Here is a 21,956-nt window from a genome sequence, read left to right as displayed (position 1 = left end):
TGAACGTGGGATACTCTATATGAAGTAAAAATGTTCAATATAATGTATCCAGCAGGAAACTCTAGTCGATAGTTATCAAAGTCATGAGGTGCTTTATTCCCCTGCTAATTCTTATGAAAAAAATTGTATCAAAATGCTGTTCATGTAGAACAATGTGCCTTTTATTCCCCTGTTTCTCATTGAATGGAGGAGTTGCTATCAGAGAAGCTAATGCATACTCTGAAAATAATCTGTTTCCTTGAAAATATACAACCTTGCTTACAGGTCTACAAGAAAAAATAAAATAATACAGTTTGGATACAGAACTGTTTAATGGGAAAAGAATATATGGTTTTGAAAAAATCACTGTTATATACCCTGTAGATGGCTATTTTTTGAAATAATTTTCTGTTAATTAACAACCATGGTTTTCAGACTTGTAGGAATTTCTGATAATATTGTAACTCATTTGTGCCAACTGTGAAGTTGATAACAGTTAGCACAGTGCACAACTGAAATGCTCAGGATGCTGTATGAAGCAGAGTAGCCATCAAGTTCTTCTGGTCAGTAATTTTTTCTTTTTTTAAGAGAACAAACAATCCCATTTTGGGTCTCTGGTACAAAACATGCTAGCCATTCATTTGTGAGGTTTTTTAAAATTGTTCTGATGATCCTTCTCTCTGCTTTGATATTCAAATGAAGAAGCTTTCCCAATTTTCAACAAAATGTTCAGGCAGTTTTTGCTTTTCTGCAGAAAACTGGACCAGGGCCAGTTCTTTCCTTTGGGTTGTTGCACTAGTGCAAACCCTGAGGGAGTTGGGTAATGAAGATAAAATTTGGCCAAGGATTTGAACATTAAAGAAAAATAATTCAATGTGCATATGAAATCTGCTTGCTGAGTGAGTCTCCCCTATCTCTGCAAATTTTGGAAATATATTAGTGCATTAAAGGGACGTTTTACAGCACCACACCTACAATGTACAGTTTCCAGTTATAGTACAGAGTCCTGGCAATTCTGTCACACCGTTTTTCCCAAAGTTACCACAATAATAGTAATTTTTTTCAATGAAATGGAGACAGATGTCTCCATGTCTCTGTTGCCCAGCTATAAGATCCAATGACTGTCACAGTTTTACTTGGTCTAGGCATTGGTGCAACAGGGTTGTTCTTTCTAAGCAGGACATATTTCCTGGCTAGGATCAGAGTTCTTAGCACCTCATAAGAGCCAAGATAATTACAGGCTGAACATGACCCCTTCTTACCATCACCCACACTCGCTCTCACCCCTCCCAAACTTTGGCCTTAAATGAGGACAGAACATCCCATGAGGAAAATCTAGCACAGAACCTGCACCAGACCTTTTCTCCGTATTTCTTGATGTCATTACAGCAAGTACAGCTGATGTTTTTCATTTTTTTCTTGTATCTTCCAGTAACAAAAGTCATCTGTGCTCAGCAGTGCTCCGGTCGGTGCAGGGGAAAGGTGCCCAGCGACTGCTGCCACAACCAGTGTGCCGCGGGCTGCACCGGGCCTCGGGAGAGTGACTGCCTGGTAATGATGCTGCACCACCACCACAATGGCTTCAGTCCCTGACACGGCGAGCAGGGCTTTCAGCTCCATGTCCTCTAGCCCTCTGCAGCCCCAGAAGGCCTCCTAAGAGATGCTGACCCAGAGGGTGCTCCAGGGCTTCCCTGCACGGGTGGTTGTTGGGAGGGAAGATGACATGAACTTCACAGTACCCTGGGCTGGTGTTTACTGACTCTGCCCATGGACCTTCCTAGTGTGTTCCAAACCAGTGTTAGTACCTTTGACTGCCCAGTGAGCTCAGCGTTGGTGCAGAGCATCCAAGTGTTTGCTGTGGGCAAATTCCCCACATGAACAGGCCCACAGCTGCCCCCATGGTGCAGCAGTTACCCGGGCCAGCACAGCTTTGCCTTGTGCTCCTTAGCACTAGTAAGTAGTAATCTTGGTTTACTAAAGCAAGAACTTGTAAGGGAAGTAAAGAAGTGATGGATCTTCATTTCTTTGCATTTCACCGAACTTCACACATGAAATCCGGGTTTCCCTTTCTGCTTTTGACTTGCCACAAAAGCACTGTATTTGGGGAGTCCTGGGGCAGTGAAGGGAGAAGAAACAAATGGAGCTTCTTTAGGGAATAAAGGTCCCATTGCTTTTCCACAAGTTTCAGGGGTTTGGTGCATGCCATGGTTTTAACTCTTCCCCGTGTTGGCACTACACTTCATTCAGAATTAAGTGACATCTCAGTAATCACCACAGAAATCGTCTGACCTGGATTTTGTTGTTGTTACCTCTATTCCTGGTTTCCTTTTAAGATGGCTATGATCCCCTTACTGGCTCACAGGGAAGACAGTTACACTCTCTCATCCGGAAAGCCAAGGGAGAAGAAAGGGAAAAAGGGAGTCATTATTAATTGAATGCAGATTTACATTGGGAGAACCAACTTGCCCTTCATAAATGCCTGCTAAATTGTTCGTTACCTGCAGCCAAATATAATGGCTTGAGTTTGATATTTAGCCAGAAAAGTCAGTAATTGGCAGGAAAGGACTTGATTTGATTTCGGTTATTAAAAACTGGCCAAGAAAAGTACAGTTTGTCTTGATCTGGTTGCTGCTTGTAAGGGAAAATTTTTCTGTCTAAGGCATGCAGATTTGCTCCTGTTCCCACGTGAATCCCAGCAGCTCCCCACCACAGTGCCAAGGTTTCTTGTTCAGAAAAAGAAAAGCTCATGCTTTCTTTTTAAAAAAAATACTGAACTCCATTGCCCAGTCTGAAGCAACCTTTCAACTTCAAAGCCTGAGGGACCATCCCTGTAGCTGCTTGGGGTTTCCATTAGAGCTAAGCAGGAAGCAGATGAGGCCATCAGAGTATTTTGAAGACCTGATGTAAAATCACTGTCACTTTTTAAGGAAAAGGCTGTTTAATGGGTGCTGTTGTTCCATGACAGGCGTGCCGCAAGTTTCGGGATGATGCTACATGCAAGGATACATGTCCCCCATTGGTCCTGTATAACCCCACCACATACCAGATGGATGTGAACCCTGAGGGAAAATACAGCTTTGGAGCCACTTGTGTGAAGGAGTGTCCACGTAAGTTCATTTCAGGTTGCAGCCCCAGAGGAGGTGGGGAGTTGGAGAAAAGGGGGAAGGGTCCTATGTCATCCCTCTGTGTTGTGGTCAGGTTAAAAAGCACTTGTTCTCTTCAGTTTCTGTGGGAACAGATGACAAAGTGAGCCTCTTGACACAGTCTGCATCCATCACCTTGCCTGGTTTTAAATCTTTGCATTTTGACTTCTGAAAATTTTTCTCTTGGTGAAGAGAAAGGTGTCTTCTAAAAACCATTAAAACAATGGCTATATGAGATCAATGCTATGGATTACCAAAGCATTATCAACTCTTAACCAATTCTTACACTCCATCTCAAGGCCTGTGATCATTGTTTTCTCTACAGATGCTTGCTTTTTCCTTTCTTGCTCTTCCATTTCTGTATTTTTTTAATCCGTCAAGACTTTAATATTGTTTCATCCTTCTGTGACCATTCCCCTCCCTGCAAAATGCTGATAGCACTGTATGTTCATCTACCTTCAAATGATGTTTGTGATGATGATAGTTAATGCCTGTACTTTCCTGAGTGTGCCAAAGAGCTCAAACCCCTTTTTTCTTACCGGTCTTGAAGTGCTTGTCTGGCCCTCAAAGTATCCCTCTTGTATTTCAGTCACCTTTGTATCCTTTTCTTTTTCCAGACAACTACGTGGTGACAGACCACGGCTCCTGCGTTCGCTCGTGCAATGCTGATACTTACGAAGTGGAAGAAAATGGTGTTCGGAAGTGTAAGAAGTGTGATGGGCTATGCAGCAAAGGTAAAAAAAGCATGGAATAAACCAGTGAGGCTTTTGGATGATAGAGAACTTACTAGGAAAAGTACAGTGAGCTCTGATCTTAGTTAAGTGCAAATTCAATATAAATCAGGTCCAGTAATAGTTTGGAGAACTGACAAGAGGTTTGATCAGGAAGCATGACTGTGGAGCATGCTTTCCAGGTGGGATATACCACAAGTACATTAGATAAAACTGTGTATTGTGTGCATGTATATCTTGCACATCAACCTTCTCCTCCATTTGTCCTTCCCTGTGTCTTATTAAGGGGAATGGAAATAGGACAAAAAGAGAAGGGAATATGCCAGAGCCTGTGTGCAGAGATGCTCAGACCAGAGCTGCACAGCTAGGCAAGCAGGAAGCAGTTATCCTGTGGCACTTTCTGAAAAACAAAAATAGGCAAAAGATCTGTGAAACTCATGTTAGAGTGGTTGGTTTGACCATATGGGAATTCTTTCTGAACTTGTGGCACTTCCACATTTCTACCCTGCCATGTGACTGGGCTTCACTTTTTTCTCCCCTAACTTTTGTATCTCTCCTTTAACAGTGTGCAATGGCATTGGAATAGGTGAACTTAAAGGGATCCTCTCCATAAATGCCACAAATATTGACTCCTTCAAAAACTGTACCAAGATCAATGGGGACGTCAGCATTCTCCCAGTTGCATTTCTAGGGTGAGTTACCTGCTGGCCATCAAGCGCTGAAGGAAAAAATCTAGGGAAAATCCAGGCTAAGCTGTCTGGTTTTTTCCCAATTTCTCATTCTGTTTGTTTCAGTGATGCCTTCACGAAGACCCTACCTTTGGATCCCAAGAAGTTGGATGTCTTCAAAACAGTCAAAGAAATATCAGGTTAGCAGTGAATTTAAGCTGATGTGTTTTTTGACTGATGCTGCCAAAAATACAAATGGGGAGGAGGGAAATTTTTTAAGCACATGAAGAGAGGTGCATGCAAAGTGTTTCTTGTCCCTGAGCTAACAAGGGTCACTCTTAACCAAGGTGGTCAGCAGCACATTGCCAGCATTACGCCCACATAACCCATACTGGTCTTCCATCTAAGGTGTGTGGTTTGGCCAGAACATCCTTTCTGCTGAACTGTCAGCCCTAGAGAAGAGTAAAAGCAGTGGAGATCCTTAGCCACCCAAGAAGCGTGTGGTGATGCAGAGGTGTGCCACTCCTGCTAAAAAAAGCCAAGTGTGTTTCTATTTGTGGGAAACCTTTCAGCAGCTCCTTAGGGAAGCGTGCTCAGGGGCTTGCATCATTCTTATGGAGACACCCTCTCCAGCCTGATGAGCTTTTCCTTGGGGTGAATATGTCTCCATGAGCACAAAGCAGCCAGCAGAGCACTCAGCCACCGTCATGCACCGAGTATCAATTAAAAGTAATTGTGTTCAGCCCATTATGCAATGAATGTAACATTGGGGCTGGGTCTACAGACATGAGTCCAGTTCTCCTTTTGTTTCTCTCTCACCTGTGTGTCTCCCTTCAGGGTAGCAATGACTAACTGCAGAGCTTCATACAGCAGCCTGCAATTTTCCAAATTCTCCCCTTCCTTGCAAGCACCTCAGCTGAGTGGGGAATTCTGTTTGCTTCAGAAAATCCACTAGAAGTAGCTATTCTGCTCTGTTCTTGCTTTTCAGTTTTCCTCTTCCCTGAGGTCAGCTGAAAAATGGTATGGGGGTGCTGCCTTTCTCCCACAGATCCAGAGCCTGCAGCCTCTCAGCCAGGGTATCTGCTGGCAGGAGCCATCATTGCTGGTGACTTGGTGTGGCAGGATGTGCGGCTCACTGACACGCTCTGTTGCACTCCTAAGCCCTCATGGTGGGCTAAGAAGTAAATTGTTTATTAAACAGGGTTTAAAAATATCTCCTTGCTCCCTAAAATGTCATGTTAGGCTTTGAGATCCTTCAGATAAGCATAGGGAAAATACAAGCGCCTTCTCCTGGTGCAGGATTTGGTACAGGAGAAGGTTCTGCTGCCAGTACTAACCGTGAGTTTATTTCCATTATGGTTATTTTTTAATCTTCTTTTCCTCTTGCAGGATTTTTGTTGATTCAAGCCTGGCCTGAGAATGCTACTGATCTTTATGCTTTCGAAAATCTGGAGATTATACGAGGCAGAACAAAGCAACAGTAAGTAAATCATGTGCCACAGCCACTCTAAGAGAAACCCTGTTTTGAGCTGCTCTTGTCTGAGCACACCAAGGTTGCAAGCAGTGTGAGGCTCAGGTATCCCAAAACTGATGCAAAATGGGGCAAACCTTGCAAGGAGTAGAGTACCATCTCTGTAGCATAGATAATGTGCCCTGGGAGAGAAGACCCTCAGCTCTGTGCCATGTATGGAGGGCTGTCCTGAGCCTGCTTTCAGGACCAGGGTTTCCCCCACCATCCTGGAAGCACAAGCAGGACAGAAAATGCTCTTTACAGTCTGGGGTAAGTCATAGTGTGATCAGGAACACTATGGGATTTGAGGTGGCTGGGCAGTCGTGGATGGAGGCTGCCAAGCAGTGCAGACATCAGCAATGCCTCCAAGTGCCCTCCTAGGCTTGCCCCAGAAGGAAGAGTGACTTGGTGGACAAGCACAAAATAAAAGCTGCTTTACCTATAACCATTGTTCCACATCATTTACTTGTCAGAACATGTGTGTCCTGACAGTTTTAGCTTGAAAAACCCTTGCAAAACCAGATGTGGGTATTGCAGTAGTTATGTAATAGGCATGGCATGTATGTGCATTAAGTTCAGAAGGCTGAGCAGAACCTTGCTTGAAGAAAATGCAGTTCACAGCAGGATGCATTTGACAACTAAAAGAAAACCATGCTGAGTACATCCTGCTTACTAATTACCTTTCTTCCATGTTTTTTCTATTTGTCCCTCTCCCTTTTAGTGGCCAGTATTCCCTTGCTGTTGTTAACTTGAAAATACAGTCCCTAGGGCTGCGCTCCCTCAAGGAAATAAGTGATGGAGATGTTGCCATCATGAAGAACAAGAATCTCTGCTATGCTGACACCATGGACTGGTACAGCCTGTTTGCAACTGAGAGCCAGAAAACAAAGATTTTACAGAATAGGGATAAAAAAGAGTGTGGTAAGTGAGTGCTGCATTCCTGCTCACCATCAAAGCTCATGCTGAAATTCAAAAGTAAGCTTACATTTTCATGATTCTAGCAAGGCTTTTTTTCTCCATGTTCCTCTGGCTACAAAATTCATCAGTGATACTGCTTTAATGAAAGTGGTGAGGGAAGAGTGGGTATTTTTTTTTTCTTCCCACCAAAATGTGGACTTTGTGGTGTCCAGCAAATCAGGAGCTTCTTCACTACTATGAACATAGTGAAGCCATGTCATGTGAAGGACACAAAAGCTAACTCCTAAACCTGGCCTTTTTTAACAAGGTTGAAGCTGTTCTTCAACCATACTGCTATTGACTGCAGTGGTCCCTGGGCCAAAATCTATTTCTTTTTGCAGAATATGAATTTGTTGTATTTTAGAAATTTGTCATAGAAATACAGAATGGTTTGGGTGAGAAGGGACCTTTAAAGGTCATGTATGCCAACCCCTGTGCTGTGGGCAGTGATGTTTTTCACTAGACCAGGTTGCCAATCTGACCCTGAACTTTGAGGGATTAGGCATCCACCAATTAATTCCCTATGCAACTCAGTGTCTCACCACATTGTAACTATGTCTTCATTGTATCCATAAATCTATCTACTCTTTCTGTTTAAAAGCATTTCCCTGTGTCCTGTCACTACAGAACTTGTTAAAAAGTTGTTAAAAGTGCCCTTCAAGTACGCAAAAGCCCCAATAATGTTTCTCCAGAGCTGTCTTTTCCCCGGGGTGGTCATCCCCAGCTCCCTCAGCCTGACTTAACTTTATTATACATCTGTTAAGCTGTCACAGGGAATATCATTCTTATTTTGAATGGCCAGAAATCACTCAATTTCAGGCTTTGAGATTTAGAGAAGAGTGATTACTCCTCTTCCACTCTACCAGAACCATTCATATCTGCTTTGGAACAGGCTGGGGAAACAGGCTGGTCAGCTCGAGTGAGAATGGAGAGTTTGACCTCTCTCTTACCTTGACATTCATGTCTTTTCTTGTCCCTCTTTCTCTCTCAGCTGCTGCCAAGCATGTTTGTGACCCCCTGTGCTCAGATGTAGGCTGCTGGGGCCCAGGGCCCTTCCACTGCTTCTCCTGCAGGTTTTTTGATCGTCAGAAGGAATGTGTGAAACAGTGCAACATCCTGCAAGGGTAAGGTGTCTCAGGGGTGCTTCAGGTTTTAGTTTTTAAAATGTGTTGTAGCTAGAAAGAAAGCAAGAAGCTGGGTCTCTGCTTGCATGGGATTTCCCCAGCTTGCAGAGATGCTGTGTGAACACAGTACCTTCCCCATTCAGTATTTCTTAGAAGTTTGCTCTTGACATGGTGACTGCTAAGAAAACATCCCATTAAGCCCACAAAGAGACTATCTAGAGGCCCAAGGACTCCTTGGGCTTCCTTCCCATAAGAAAGAAAGGAATTTAAAGCTCAATCTGTGGCTGTCATGTCAAGTACACTGTGTGAGAGCCAGAGCCATTTAGAATCTCTGGGAGCTCAGTCATCCCCAGAGCCAGGGCTTCACTGCCTGGTAGATTTCTTTCCTCTTATATTTGCTCAGATGAGCACCTCACCCTTGCAGTTTGCAAAGTTGAAGGGACAATGAACTTTCATCTGAAAATGACTGAGAGCAGCAATTTCAGACAAAATTATTGCCTCAGCCTTACCCAGGACCTGGAAAAAATATTGCTGCCTTGTGTGTCAATTCAGCAGGTGATGTAGGTGGAAAAGGCATGTCTAGCAGCAAAATTACTACATCTGACTTTTAAAGCTCCTGAGTATTAAGCAAGTACTTGTCAGGGTGCTAATGCCTCTGATGTTTGTATTTCTCTAGTGGTTTGCAGTTTAGCAGCTGTCTTTTTTTTAAAGTGAATTCCCTCTAGCAGCTATTTTAACCTGAAGGGCAGATCAGGGCATTATTTTGTGTCAAATGATGGATAGATTTAGTTTAATTAATAACACCATTACTTGAAGTGGAACAGCTTTATTGCTATTAAAACCATCTGTTACCAACTTTCATATTTTAATGATTCATTGTGTGTTGTAGAGAGGACATGAATTTAATTATCAGTGCCTTGCTGTTTAACTTTCCTAATTATTATTTGTAGCTTTGGCATCACTTGAACTGTTTTTGCTGATCTCTTTGCATCACTACCATTTAAAAGCCTCTAGAAATGGTTGTGAGTATTCTGTGACATTAGCTTCAAAGGGAAAGTAAACTAATTTGTAGTGTGCAATCTGGAGTGCCATGTGTTTCACTGTCAGCCAAATTTCCCTTACTCTTACATCCTCCTGGTTGCACTGAGCAAGTGCTACTGGTGTAGCCAAGAGGATCCTTCCTCCTGTCTCAGTACCATCATCATCTCAATCTAATGTGGAAAAGTCTGGAAAAGAAGAGAAGACCACAATTTATCACTTGCTATTATTGCTAAGGTTTAATTGTTTCTCTTTGTTTCTTGTTTTTTAGGGAGCCAAGAGAGTTTGAAAAGGACTCCAAGTGCCTCCCATGCCACCCTGAGTGCCTGGTGCAAAACTCCACCATGTACAATGCAACCTGCACTGGACCTGTAAGAGCAGATTCATCTTAGCAAACCTGAGCCCCAGATCACATATTCATATGTATTTCCCATGTTGAGATAATCCTGAGGTCTCATTTTAACCCTATTTGAGATGAAGCAGAGAATGGGCATGGTTAGAAGTCAAGATCTTGGGGCAAGGGAACAGGATAGGGAACCTCAGGGTGTTAGTTTTTTTTTCTCTGACAGGTAATCCAGAGTCACAGACATTGTAGAGTCATTAATATTTTTTAAAATAAATGTTATATTTTTTAAAAAAATACTTTATTTTGGCAAATATGGCAAAAAATTGAGTAACATGTAACCACTCAACTTCCAAGTTGGTATGAACACATTAGATCAAACTCAGATCTTAATTTCAAAAGTCCAGTTCTCCCTTTTTTTTTTTTTTTGAGATCAAATCTCTTGCCTCCATCACAGGTCCCCCTCTATGTTAGTTAGCCCAACTCTTTAAACACCTCTTGCCACTGCCAGCAGTGTTTGACCCTGTCTGAGTGTTTGACCCTTGCTCACTGTTGTGGTTTAGGAACTTCCCAACGTAGTACTCCCACTGAGACTCTCCAAAGGACAAAGCACTCACTCCCTTCCCCCTTCCCCTGTGGCAGGCTGGAGAGGAGAATTGGAGGCATAAGAGGGGAAAATAATGGATTGAGATAAGAACAATTTACTGGAAACAGCAATGAGATAAGGAAGGGAGCAGTAACAGCAACATTAGTAATAGTGTACAAGAAAGGTGAAGGATTCTGACATCATTGCTCAGAACCAGCATTACCCCACTGTTCCCTCTATCATACTTACTCAACCAGAAAGAACCTCTTCTCCCCAGAAGAAACTCCTTCCCCTTGCCCCTGGGGGAAGGAGGTACACATGAGGGGGTATAGAATAACCTCCATGTCCTAGCCATGCCCCTCCTGGCTGCTGCAAAAATTAACCCTGTCCTGTCAAGAACAAGGACACCCATCATCAGTTTGAGCAGTCACTGCTCAGTAATGTGAAGCATTTCCATCCTCCCTCCTAGCACCATGGCCTCAAGGATGTTATTTACATTATAAACTCCTTCAGGCAGTGACCCTCTGTTCCATATTTGCCTAGTATCTAGTAATCAGTCTATTATAGTGGCCCTTACACATTACAGTGATTAAAATAATCTTCCTATAGCATGTCTTACTTTTGTCCCACTGCAACCAGCACTATGGCTCTGGTCTGGTTTCTCTCCACAGTAGAATTTGGCCCACAATTGCTGGTTCCCCTGCTTTAAAATATTTAGGTCATTCATGGTGCTGTTACAGTCTTAATAAAAACAGTTCTGCCAAAAATGGCTGAAGGCAATGCCTTTAAATACAAAATACAAATTAAATGCTTTTCAAAGTGGGAAAAAAAAAGCATGGACTCCTTGGGTTGCCTTCATCATCCTATGCTTCTTCCTAACAGAGGAAAGAACCTGTGCTGAGAAGCCAGAAAAATAATTACTTGGTTCCAGTTTTTCCAGGAGGTATCAGGAGGTCTATATCCATTGTTTTAAATTATGTGACGGGAGATTGCACCAGGTAGCAACCAAACTGTCTGCTTTTCAGCTGACCCCTTATCAAGGTATCATTAAATTCTTCCCCATTTAAAATACAAAACGCAAGTTTTCCAACCAGACAGAAGGCAGAGGTGAAAAAGAAGCAATATTATAATGCAGGAAATATTAGCTTTATGATGCAAGAAAATATTAGCTTTAAGCAACAGGAACTGTCTTTTGTATGGTCCATCCTGCAAGAGCAATTGCTTGCAAGAATATCAGGTAGCAAGGTAATAAAACCAGACAATGCTGAAAACTTCCAGCAGTAAAAGGCATTTAGATTTATCTTCTGAGTTTCCTCTTGAATAGGCTGATGTAAGGGCATTATAAACAAGTTGTTTCTCTCTGCAGGGCCCTGACAATTGCATGAAGTGTGCCCATTTTATAGATGGCCCCCACTGTGTGAAATCCTGCCCAGCAGGGGTTCTGGGTGAGAATGACACCCTCGTCTGGAAATATGCTGATGCGAATAATGTTTGCCAACTCTGCCATCCCAACTGCACCCGGGGGTGAGTAAAACCTGGGACTGAATGGTGACAGGGAAGAAAAGAAAAAAAGAAACAGCTTGTCCAGAACTCTTTCTCCTGATGGTCCCATGTCAAGCCACTGAGAAGAACTAGAAGGGAGCAAGAGAGGTCAGGAGATCATGGTTAATCTAAGCAGAGTGTGGCAAACTTTGTAAGTAGGAAAAGGTCAGTGGTACTTTGTCTTTATGCAGAAGGAATGAAAATAGTTTAAGGGGTTTGAAACAGGCTTGTTTGATAACTTGAAAGAATTTTACAGAACTCATCCACCAGTGATACACCCTATTTTCCCACCTGGCTTGTTGCTGTGTCCTCTGGTTTTGAGAGGAACATCAGTGACATCTGGTGGATGCTGGGTTCCCAGGGCCCATTTTTCTGTGTACCTTTCAACTTTCAGGACTGAAATCCCAGTGGAGTAACTCAGTGATTTTCTTTTTTTCCTTCTTTCCATAAGCTAGCACTTGGTCTGATTTTAAAGCCTTGTGAGTGGGGCTTTTTAAACAGGAATCACAGTAAATGAAATCTATATGAACCATTTTTTCCTCATTTGGGGACACATTTAAACTGCAACCTGTAACAAGTTGTGAATTGATCTGTTTAACCTACATCACAAGTAATAATGGTCTCCTCTCCTGATTTCCAACCTTCAAAAGACATGAGATGCACGGGAAAAGGTTTTAGAGTTTGAGAGCTGGTTATTGGACTGTGAAGCTTTCAGAACAAAAAGTCAGCCCATGTTTGGTGTATTTTCCTTCACAGGCCTCTGCTTTTTACCCTGCAAATCTGTCTGATCCAAAATCCTTCTATAATAAGCCCATAATATATGTTGCAAGACCAACCATCACATTGTGTACTAGCTAATCCAACTGCCAGTTCCCCACCTTCATGGGAAAAAGGAGATGAAGGGTGGAATCACTCCCTTCATCAGAGGGCAAGTAACAGCTCTTTCTAGTTCTCATAGTGAAATTCAGTGCAATGGATTTCAGACAGTAGTTACACCAGCCTGCTGGATTTGCCACGATTTACAGTGATGCCCCCTATTTTTTTCTATAGTCACACACAAGGCTTATTGGGGCTTCCCACTGCAAGCCCGGGAAGAAATTTCCTCAGTTGAAAAGGGATCATAATTAAGTTGCTCTTCATTAATTACTTCAGTAGTCCCTACTGATACAAACTGGCCACAATGGTCTGATATCCTCCTTCTAACTGGCCACATGGAAATGCAGCTGATTAGTGGAATAGCGTAATGAGTAACCACATCTGAACAAGGCTTTTTTTTCAGTGTGCAGCCTCAGTAGTGAGAACAAACACTAAACTCGAATGCAGATTTGGAGAACATAATTTGCCAGACAGGGATGTAAAACAAGCCACACAGTGGCTCCTAGTGCACAAGCAAGTTCCCCAAGCAGAATTGATCAGAGAAGTCAATTCCTGCCTTGCTTTAGTAGTGGATGGGGGAACCACAGGAGTCACAGGAGATGAGGTTACAGTGAGGAGGAGACTTTTTAAAAATGAGGGTTACCCAACATATGCCTCAGTGTATTTGGCCCTGTGTTATTAAGGCAGAACATATAAAGTAGTATCAATTTAATCTTTCACATGAAAGAGCTGGGCTGAGTTTGCATCATTTACATTGTGAACATGCTCAATAGCCCAATTCAAATTGATGCCCAAATGTAGCAGATGAAATAGGCTGTATCCCTGAAGGGCTCAAGAGAGCTAGAAGGAGGTCGTGTTGCAATATTTGTTATACAGATGAGACATCTGTGGCCCTGGATGAGTAGGGAGCCAGTGTCAGGGTTATAATATGGGAACATACAGTCAGACACAGCATTGTCCCTCTGAAGGCAATCCATCAGCAATGCCATTTCTCTTCATGCCTTTCCCTCATTTTGCTGTGGGAATCGATCTGTTCAACAGTGGGTGGAAAACATCTGTCTCACAAAGCTTTTGCATCCTTAGAAACCACAGTCTTAGCAATTCCTGCATGACAAGAAACAACAACTTCATTTCTGTCCCTGTCCAATTTCACGGCTAGAGCCCACAAAATCTTATCAGCATGATTAAGTGTGCTGACTTCAGTAGTCATGCAAGCAAGGGTTCCCAGGATCTCTCTCTGTTTTCCTTATTCGAAGAAGCTTCAAGTAAAAGACTTCTCTTCCCAGCTGAGTTTTGTCAGGAATTTCATTTTTTCACTTTAGGCACGCGTACTGGTTGTACATTGCTCCTTTTGCAATGCTGTGAAGAATCCCTTTGAGTCTCATTTTCTTTGCTGAGTCCATTTTTCAGCCTTCATTAGGAAACAGAATGAAGGATGCTTTCTCCTGCTTAGCTCAAAAGACCCCTTCTCTCCCAATTCTCCTGTATTCTCTTGGGAATTTTGTACACGAGCTTCCTTTCGCCATGCCTCTAGTGCAGCTAAGAATTATATGCTACTATAAAGAAAGCAACATCTCAAAAGCCCTGGAATTACCCCATATGTTCATCAGTTAAAGACACTCATCATCTTAATTAATCTGGTCAGTGTTGTAGGATTTTATTTTCCCTTGCCAGTCTCACAGAGTACAGGAAATAAACCCAGACACAGCCTCTGGGGTGGATAATCAAGGAGGAGAAGAAGCCATCACTGTAGCCAGTACCACTGGCTGGCACATCCTGCCTCCATGCACAGTTGCTGTCAACACTCTGTGTCTCACCAGTTTTCATTTTAAATGCTAAGGGATTTTTGGGGGAAATGAGAAAGTGGCCAGGGGATCTGAGAGGGAAGGCTGCAGAAGCACAGCACAAATCCTATGCCTTTTTCACTCTTGGAAGGTTACTTAGAAAGAGAGGACAAAGTAAAATTTTTGTAAAGTTTAAAAATATTTAAAAATGGTTTTCCATTTCTTTTATGATTGCGAAGTAACTTAGGCTGTTATAGTGTGAGTCCCCTCTGAAAGGCCATCAGTCATGACAACTTGACTGTATTACATCAAATTATAGGTCAAGGAGAACTATAGGTCAAGGAGAAAGTTGTTAAAATCTTGATGGATTTAGGAAATAAACAGCTGTGTCTGCGCCGGGACCAGTAATACTTACATAGATGGGTAAAATTTGTAGTTCAGGATGAAGTAGTTTTCAGGAGCTGTACACAGAACTAATTTTCCAATAAGTAGAGAAATATATCAAAGACTACAACTGCTGTTATATTCATCTCCTATATCCATAAGATCTTGAGTTACTTCATAACATAAGGTCACATTTGTCATTTTGGTTTCTGTAAGCAGAAGAAAAATTACTCAGGAATGGAAAACGTGCTTGTTTAGATTCCATAAAATCTGGGTTACTTATGTAGGGTGTCATCATAAAATTCCACATTAAGAAAGTTATATATAGTCCTGGAGGGATAATTCTTATGGACTTTGTTTCTTCTCTGACTTGTGAAATTAATCAGAAAACCAAGAGGGATTTGAAAAGCACAAGCTGATCTCTCTATTTCTTCCCAAACAACTTTTTACTTTATCTTACAAGACTTGATATTGATGGATTTGTGTGGGAAAAGGAAAGGAACTGATAAAAATCTGCAGTTCTCCTGCCTCCAATTCAATGTGTAGGAGAAGAACTGGTCAGTCATTCCTCAGACTCTAGCTACAATCACCTCAGCCAGTTTTGTTTGCTGCTAGGAAGCACAAAGAGAACTTGCCGTCTTAAAGTAGCATGGCAAACTAGAATTTTGAGGAAGAGATACTTTGAGGGACAGTAGTCATATTCTGAAATTAGGTGAGGTATTCTAATTTCACATTCTTATCAAAAGCAGCTGCACATGTTTTGTTGTGTTAGAAATTCATGTCCAGGAGGCAGACCATGACTGGATGTGGTCTGGAGTCCTAGGTCAATTTTCCATTGAGTACCTGAAGAGAGAAGCCCAAGGCAAGATCTGCCCCCTGTGATGATAAGCAAGCTGGTGGCTCTGCTCTGCATGTGCAGCCTCTCTGTGCTTAGTTACACAACTGAGCAAACAAAGCAAGCTGTATGCTGGTAGCAAAGCTAACAAGGCTGAGGACCCGGAATCCGGGAATTGGTATGCACAGCACTTCCAGCATGTCCAGGACACCAGGATGCACATTCTTGCATGGGAGCCCAGTGAACTTACAAGACCTTCCAGATGCTGGGTCTTGGAGCACTGTGTTGGCCCAGAAACAAGACAAATACACAAGGGAAGATCCGAGTAATGAAAACAAACAAACAAACAAACTAAAACCCAATAAAATGAGCAGTTGCTTCACCTCTTCCTTCCCCAGACCTAGTCCAAGTTACGAGAGAAGATCTGAAACTCTACCTGGCATTTTGAAAGTTTTTTGGTTTCTCCTGTCAGTGAGAGCAGTTTTTCTGGCATGGGCTCATTTCTTATCCCCTATTTGACCTCCTCTGGAATTGTTTTGGGATGATCCATTTTCTTTAAGTCAGCGCAGGGAGCGGATACCACAAACTGGACTTTAGTCCTTTTCTTTGCTCTGTTTTCTAGAGGTGATGTCAGCCTCTCAGTAATGCTCTCCTTCCTCAGCAGACGTCACAAAGACCACAATTCCCATGAAGAGCATACATCTTATAGCCCAGCAGCACTTGGGGAATGCACTGTGCCTCTCACACTCATTAGACCATCAAGTGAACACAGTCACTGTTTTCATCTGTGGGGTTTTCTTTTTTTTGCACTGCGCTGCCAAAAATTTGAGCATTTTAAACTCAAATGGAGGGTGAACAACTTGCTAGTAGAGTTCCTGGCTCCCTGGATAATGATTGTACCTGTTTACATTACCAGTAACATAAAACTTTGGATTCTAAAGGAAAAATACCATGGACACATGCCAACAAACTGTAGCCCAAGAGAGTGCTGTGAAGTCCCATTTTTTTGATGGAAGTCCGTGTATCTGCTACCCAAGTTTTCCATTGAAATAGAAAGTCTGGAAATTGAGTTCTTTACCTTATCAGGAAACAAGGATTTTGCAGCTGGGTCTGCAATGACATGTTTCCACATGTATTTCTGTCCATGTAGGAGGAGAAGGCTACTTCTGCCCTCCTCTACAGTCAGCCCTGGGCTCTGCACAGAGATAGGGAGTCCATGAATTTTGTGTATCTATGTCCTCCCCCACTTCTACCACATGCCAAAAAATTGTTTTAAAACATTCTTTAAACTAAGTATGCAGCATAGCTATTTCTCTAGATAAAAGATGTTGGAGCAAGGTTGTTGACTGATATTTAACGGAATGTATGACTATTATAAATTCCTGTGTTAACACTTGGACTGCTCTGAAACACAAACTTTCAAATCAGTAGCACTCTTCTTAGTTGGAATCACAGAACTATGTAGGCCAGAGCTACTATGTTTGTAACATTCATTTGTTTTTACAGGTGCAAAGGGCCAGGTCTTGAAGGCTGTCCAAATGGGTGAGTATTTCATCTGCTACAATTAATGGCAGAGCTGTAAGGAATGTGTGTGTGTGTGTTTACATTTCCACAGTGGATACTGCAAGGCTGGGACTAAAGTCTTCAGCTGTTTACAGGGAAGTGACAGATTAAAGCAGGCTCAGAGCTATAAAAATGGATTAAAGAACTGAGAAACACTGCTACTGGCACAAGACTTCAAAATCTTGTTCTGCCTACAGTTTTTGTCAAGGTGAGACCAGGGATCTGTTACTGAAGAATAAAAGGAGGGAATGAAAAAAGGAAGGATTAAGGGCAGAGAGAGCTATGTTTAGGACTGATATAGTTACCTGTGTTGCAGGAGACTCAGAGATGCAGAGGGTCTTTTCCAGCACTGTGATCTGTACATCTCCAAATACTGTGTGCCCAGTTGGATTCTTATTTGTCACACTCAGACTAGATCTTATATCACACTGCTTGGCTTCATGATGTGCTCGAGGTCATGCAACAAGCAAACAGTCTGACTGACTGAGAGAGAGGGATTTAGTTTCTGGCCACAAAGTCATGCTATGGCAAGATAAATTCAGCCTAGAAGTACTGTTAAAAAGTGACTGTATTTAATAGCAATCCCTGGGGCAGCTTAGAAAAATGCTGGGAAGAATCTCTAAGTACAGACCAAAAAACAACCTTGGAAAACGGGTTTTTCTTTTCAACTTAAATTTGCAATTACCCAAGCTTTAATAAAGAGGCAGCAATCTGTCTGTACAGTGGGAATGGTACACAACACCTGGCTTCAGACATTTGTACTTGTAAGGAAGATTGATGATCTGACATTCACTGTGACCCTTACATCATGCCCCCCTTCCCCCCCGCAATAATGGGGGGATATCAGCTGCATTGCTGGTGTCACACCTGTGGATGCCTTTCTGAGAGGCCTTCTCTCCACATGCTTCATGTCTCTGATCACACATGGGCTGCCCACAACTGGCACACATAAGCATCACAGATCTGATGCTCATGTGCTTGGTGGGTGTGGGAACCCAGGACATCCCTCTGGCTGTCCAGGATGGCCAAGACCCCTGCCAGGGGGCTCAGAAGCCCCGGCATGGAGCCCAAAACACTTGTGGTTTTGATTATGACCTGTGGAGGAAATTACCAACCTTATATGAAGATCAGCAAGCGACAATGGTTTAGGTAGAGTAATAGTGAAGTTATCATGGGGTGAAAAGGTAGATTTTGGGGTTTCTAGAACGGGGATTCAGGAGGCAAGATGGAGGGATCTGGGCATGTCCAGCCTTTCTTCTTCTTCTTGGCCTCCATCTTCTGCTATGATGTTGGCACTTACAGATTGGTCTAGAGTAGAAGCTCACTGTCTAGCATAGGTGATAGGTATTGGAAAGTAATTGTAAACATTGTATACGTAGTATTTAGTAAAAAGACATAACACCACCCCGGGGGCAGGCAGTGTGCCTGGAACTGTCCTGCTGGACAGAGCTCGGTAGGGTAGGAGAAAATTTTTTATAGATAAGACGCAATAAACAACTTTGAGACCGAGAAATGAAGAGCTCCAACTCATTCTTCAAGTGCTCGGGCTGGGAAAGAGACTTTTAACGTCTCTCAGGGTCACAGAGACCACCAAAAGATCCCGAGAGCTGGGTTTGTTGGAGGGAGGAGAAATCCCCTCACTTAAGCTGTGAGGATCAGTTCCATTTGTGAGTTTGAGGGAAGAGTGAAGACTTGTAATTTTAAGCCGAGATGGAAATTAAGCACCACTTTGAACAGACTACAGGATGAGGAATTTAAAAATACAAGTGCGCAAGAAATCTGAAAGGTCAAATAGGCTTATGTGGCTGTCCAGAGTCTGATCAAAACATAAGGCTTCCTGCAACTTCTCTAGGCCTTCTTTAAAGTCTAACACCTAAGAATCTTTTTCTCTTTCTGCGTGCCCTGCTGTGTTGCAGCTCCAAGATCCCGTCTATCGCAGCGGGTGTTGTGGGAGGGCTCCTGTGCCTGGTGGTGGTGGGCCTGGGCATCGGCCTCTACCTGCGCAGACGCCACATCGTCCGGAAGCGCACCCTGCGCCGCCTGCTGCAGGAGAGGGAGGTGAGCACTGCCAGCCCCCCTGCTCCACCTGGCCCACTGGGTCCTGCTCCTTCTGCCAGAGGATTAAAGCACCCTGCATCTGTGTCCTGCATCCTTGTAGCTCAGCAATCCCTTGGGATGGGGAACGCGGCAGTTGCCAGGCCACTCAGGAAAGGAGCGGCATGCACCTAACACCTTCTCAATCTCAAATCTGATCCCTCTGCGTATAATTTGCAAAATATTTAAGGGATTTGGATGTCTCAGTCCCAAGGAAAGTCATTGAGATTGTCTACCCAGAAAAAACTACACCTTCAGGTTGAGGTGCAATGTGTTTGCTGATCCGTGCTACCTTCCTGTGTAGACCTTCAGCCTCAAATCGTGTGTCCCTCCAGACAAGCCTTGGGGCTCCTGGGGCAGATTGGGGTGCTTTTGAAAGTATTTCCCCCTTGATCCTGTGGAAAAAAAGGAGAGGAGGGAAGGGAATTGAAGAAGTGTTAGTGTCTTGTCTTTGGTTTGTTTTTAGCACAAAAAGCCCACAAAGCCATCAAAGTGAACGGTTCACCCTGTTGGGCATGAACAAGGTTTCTGCACTGCTTTTTGTTTTTGTGTGCATTACAGCATCACCCTCTGGATATTTCATATACACAACATTCCTAATCCTGCGTGGAAGCTGCTCTTTTGTGGTTAGCCCCCTACTCTTTCTAGTCTGGTTCTAGTAAATTAGCCAATTGTTTTTAACATTCTGCTAAAATCCCAGTTGCAGCTTCATTCTGTACTTGCCAGCTTTGCAGAGTCAGCTACTAATATCCTTAAAACAAAAGAAGAAAAAGATAAGCTGGCTTGTTTTTCATTGCACTATGAAACTATATTTTACATATGGCTGTGTTCTGCAGTTGTGATAGTAGAGTTCAATTTCTGCTCAGCTCATATTGTACCCTCTGGACTCCTCAAAATGAGGATATTTCATCACAACTGAGAGGGTGCTGGTTCTCTAAAAGCAGGTTGAATCTAGCTAAATATGGTTTCATTTGAAGAAAAATCAAAAGGAAAAACACCGAGGAAAAAGCTGACTTATGCATCATAAAAGCATTAAATATCTTTGGCGGGCATTACCACTGTTTGCAATACGGCTAAGATAAAATTTTGAAAAAATCAATAGGCAATTTAACATCCTTTTTTTGAGGAGAGAATCACTGTCAGAGTTTCAATTGCTGCTTGTACACTGCATGATCTGAGGGAACCACTGGTTCTATGGGAATTTTATCCAGTTAAACAAGAACAGACATGAAAGGTTGCTGGTGATTCTTGCCCATTATTTTAAACATTTTAATAATTTACTCACAAGTTCAAAACAAAAATAATCTCCTTTAGCATCTGTGGTAATTACATGATTTTTCATGCCATGTGTTTCAAGGCTTTGAAGTCATAGCCTCCATTTGAGAAGAGGTATTCCTTCGTTCTCCTTCAAAATGGCAGCTGCCACTCCATGCTTGATTTTTGGAGCAGGTATTTATCCCTGCAAGTCAGAGCAGAATTATCCTCCCATAAACTTCACATGGAATCAAATGTTTATTATTTTAAAGGAAGGATTTATTTGCTTCCTCAAAGTGTTCAACCTTCCAGACTGTGTAACCTTCTAACATCATCTTCTTTCTGTATCAGCTTGTTGAACCACTGACACCCAGTGGAGAGGCACCAAACCAGGCTCATCTGAGAATTCTAAAGGAAACAGAATTTAAAAAGGTCAAAGTTTTAGGCTCTGGAGCTTTTGGCACTGTTTATAAGGTAAGATCATCATTTTTCTATTCCCCTTTTCATCCTGCTCCCTTCTGCAGAAGCCACCAAAACAAAGCAAGATCTGGGAACTTCAATCATTGTGTAGATATTTTTTTTAAACTAGATTTTATAGCATGTATCTATTGAAGGGTAGAGAGATTACTCAATCATCATTAGTTTTGTTAGAAACTGGCTAACAGGAGAAGATTTACATAAAAGGCTGCCAAAGTCATACTGCTGAACCTGGAGAACAAAGATAATGACTTAAAAACGACCACAGTCAGATACAACCCACTGTAAATATTAAGAAGAAAAAGAAACGCATTGTGGTTAGCTGAGTGCAAAACCATTTTTCTGTGTCATCTGGGATCTTCTTTTTATAATGTTCAATCATTCTTTCATTAGAACTGATTCAGATGTGTGAAAGTGTCTGCACACTTTCAGTTGTGTAGGTTCACAAGTTATTTTTTCTCTTGGTTTATCCTCTGTGCTTCTTCATTAAGTTCCTCCTTTTATTCAGGATATGTGTTTCAGGCTTTTCCATTAACTGTAGATCCCTATATTTCTTTGTAAAGCTCTATATTCTGAATCAGGCTTCCAGCTATGATTAGGAACTTCAGGGGCACAAAAAGATGTGCACCCTCCCTGCTGGGGGTTTCAGGAACATGTCCTCCCAGTGCCACACTGCTGACCTGCCACTAAGTGGCCTCCTGACACTTCAGATGTAGAGCACTGCCACCAGTGGGACACAGACTTCCCTACCACTGCATGTGTATGGCTGGATTATTTGTACAGCACAGGTGCCATCTGGTTTTAATGAGAAAATGCTAATTATTTTCATCCCATGATTTATAAATTGGAAGTGACAAGGTTTTGCACATGCAGTTGCTGTGAAGCTCTAATTAGTTCGATTTCCATCCACAAGTGTTGCTCTTTATGCATCTCTTGGGCTATTTACACAGGCATAGTAGTGAACATCTTTTTTTCAAGAAAGGATGGTAGAGGTGACTGAAAAAGAAGTACCACCCCATTAACAGGAATTTGGTAATTCCCACAAGACACGTTTTTTTGCATATTTTT

At 42.5% G+C, this 21,956-nt stretch overlaps 1 protein-coding gene across 2 annotated transcripts in view; it reads left to right on the top strand.

Annotated features, from left to right (window-relative positions):
• The window catches only part of EGFR (epidermal growth factor receptor), a 158,235-nt gene that overhangs the window by 113,898 nt on the left and 22,381 nt on the right, over positions 1 to 21,956 (top strand). For both annotated transcript variants that reach the window (XM_030943703.1, XM_030943702.1), the window contains exons 6-18: positions 1,412 to 1,530; positions 2,945 to 3,086; positions 3,740 to 3,856; positions 4,419 to 4,545; positions 4,648 to 4,721; positions 5,911 to 6,001; positions 6,753 to 6,952; positions 7,980 to 8,112; positions 9,422 to 9,521; positions 11,446 to 11,603; positions 17,007 to 17,042; positions 18,980 to 19,121; positions 20,763 to 20,885. In XM_030943703.1, coding sequence (XP_030799563.1) covers positions 1,412 to 1,530; positions 2,945 to 3,086; positions 3,740 to 3,856; positions 4,419 to 4,545; positions 4,648 to 4,721; positions 5,911 to 6,001; positions 6,753 to 6,952; positions 7,980 to 8,112; positions 9,422 to 9,521; positions 11,446 to 11,603; positions 17,007 to 17,042; positions 18,980 to 19,121; positions 20,763 to 20,885 — 1,562 coding nt within the window. The remainder of the gene's footprint in view (positions 1 to 1,411; positions 1,531 to 2,944; positions 3,087 to 3,739; positions 3,857 to 4,418; positions 4,546 to 4,647; positions 4,722 to 5,910; positions 6,002 to 6,752; positions 6,953 to 7,979; positions 8,113 to 9,421; positions 9,522 to 11,445; positions 11,604 to 17,006; positions 17,043 to 18,979; positions 19,122 to 20,762; positions 20,886 to 21,956) is intronic.

This window comes from Camarhynchus parvulus, chromosome 2 (assembly GCF_901933205.1).
Source record: "Camarhynchus parvulus chromosome 2, STF_HiC, whole genome shotgun sequence".
NCBI lineage: Eukaryota > Metazoa > Chordata > Aves > Passeriformes > Thraupidae > Camarhynchus > Camarhynchus parvulus.
Note: the sequence above shows the minus strand (reverse complement) of the source record. Positions and strands in the feature narration are given on the sequence as shown.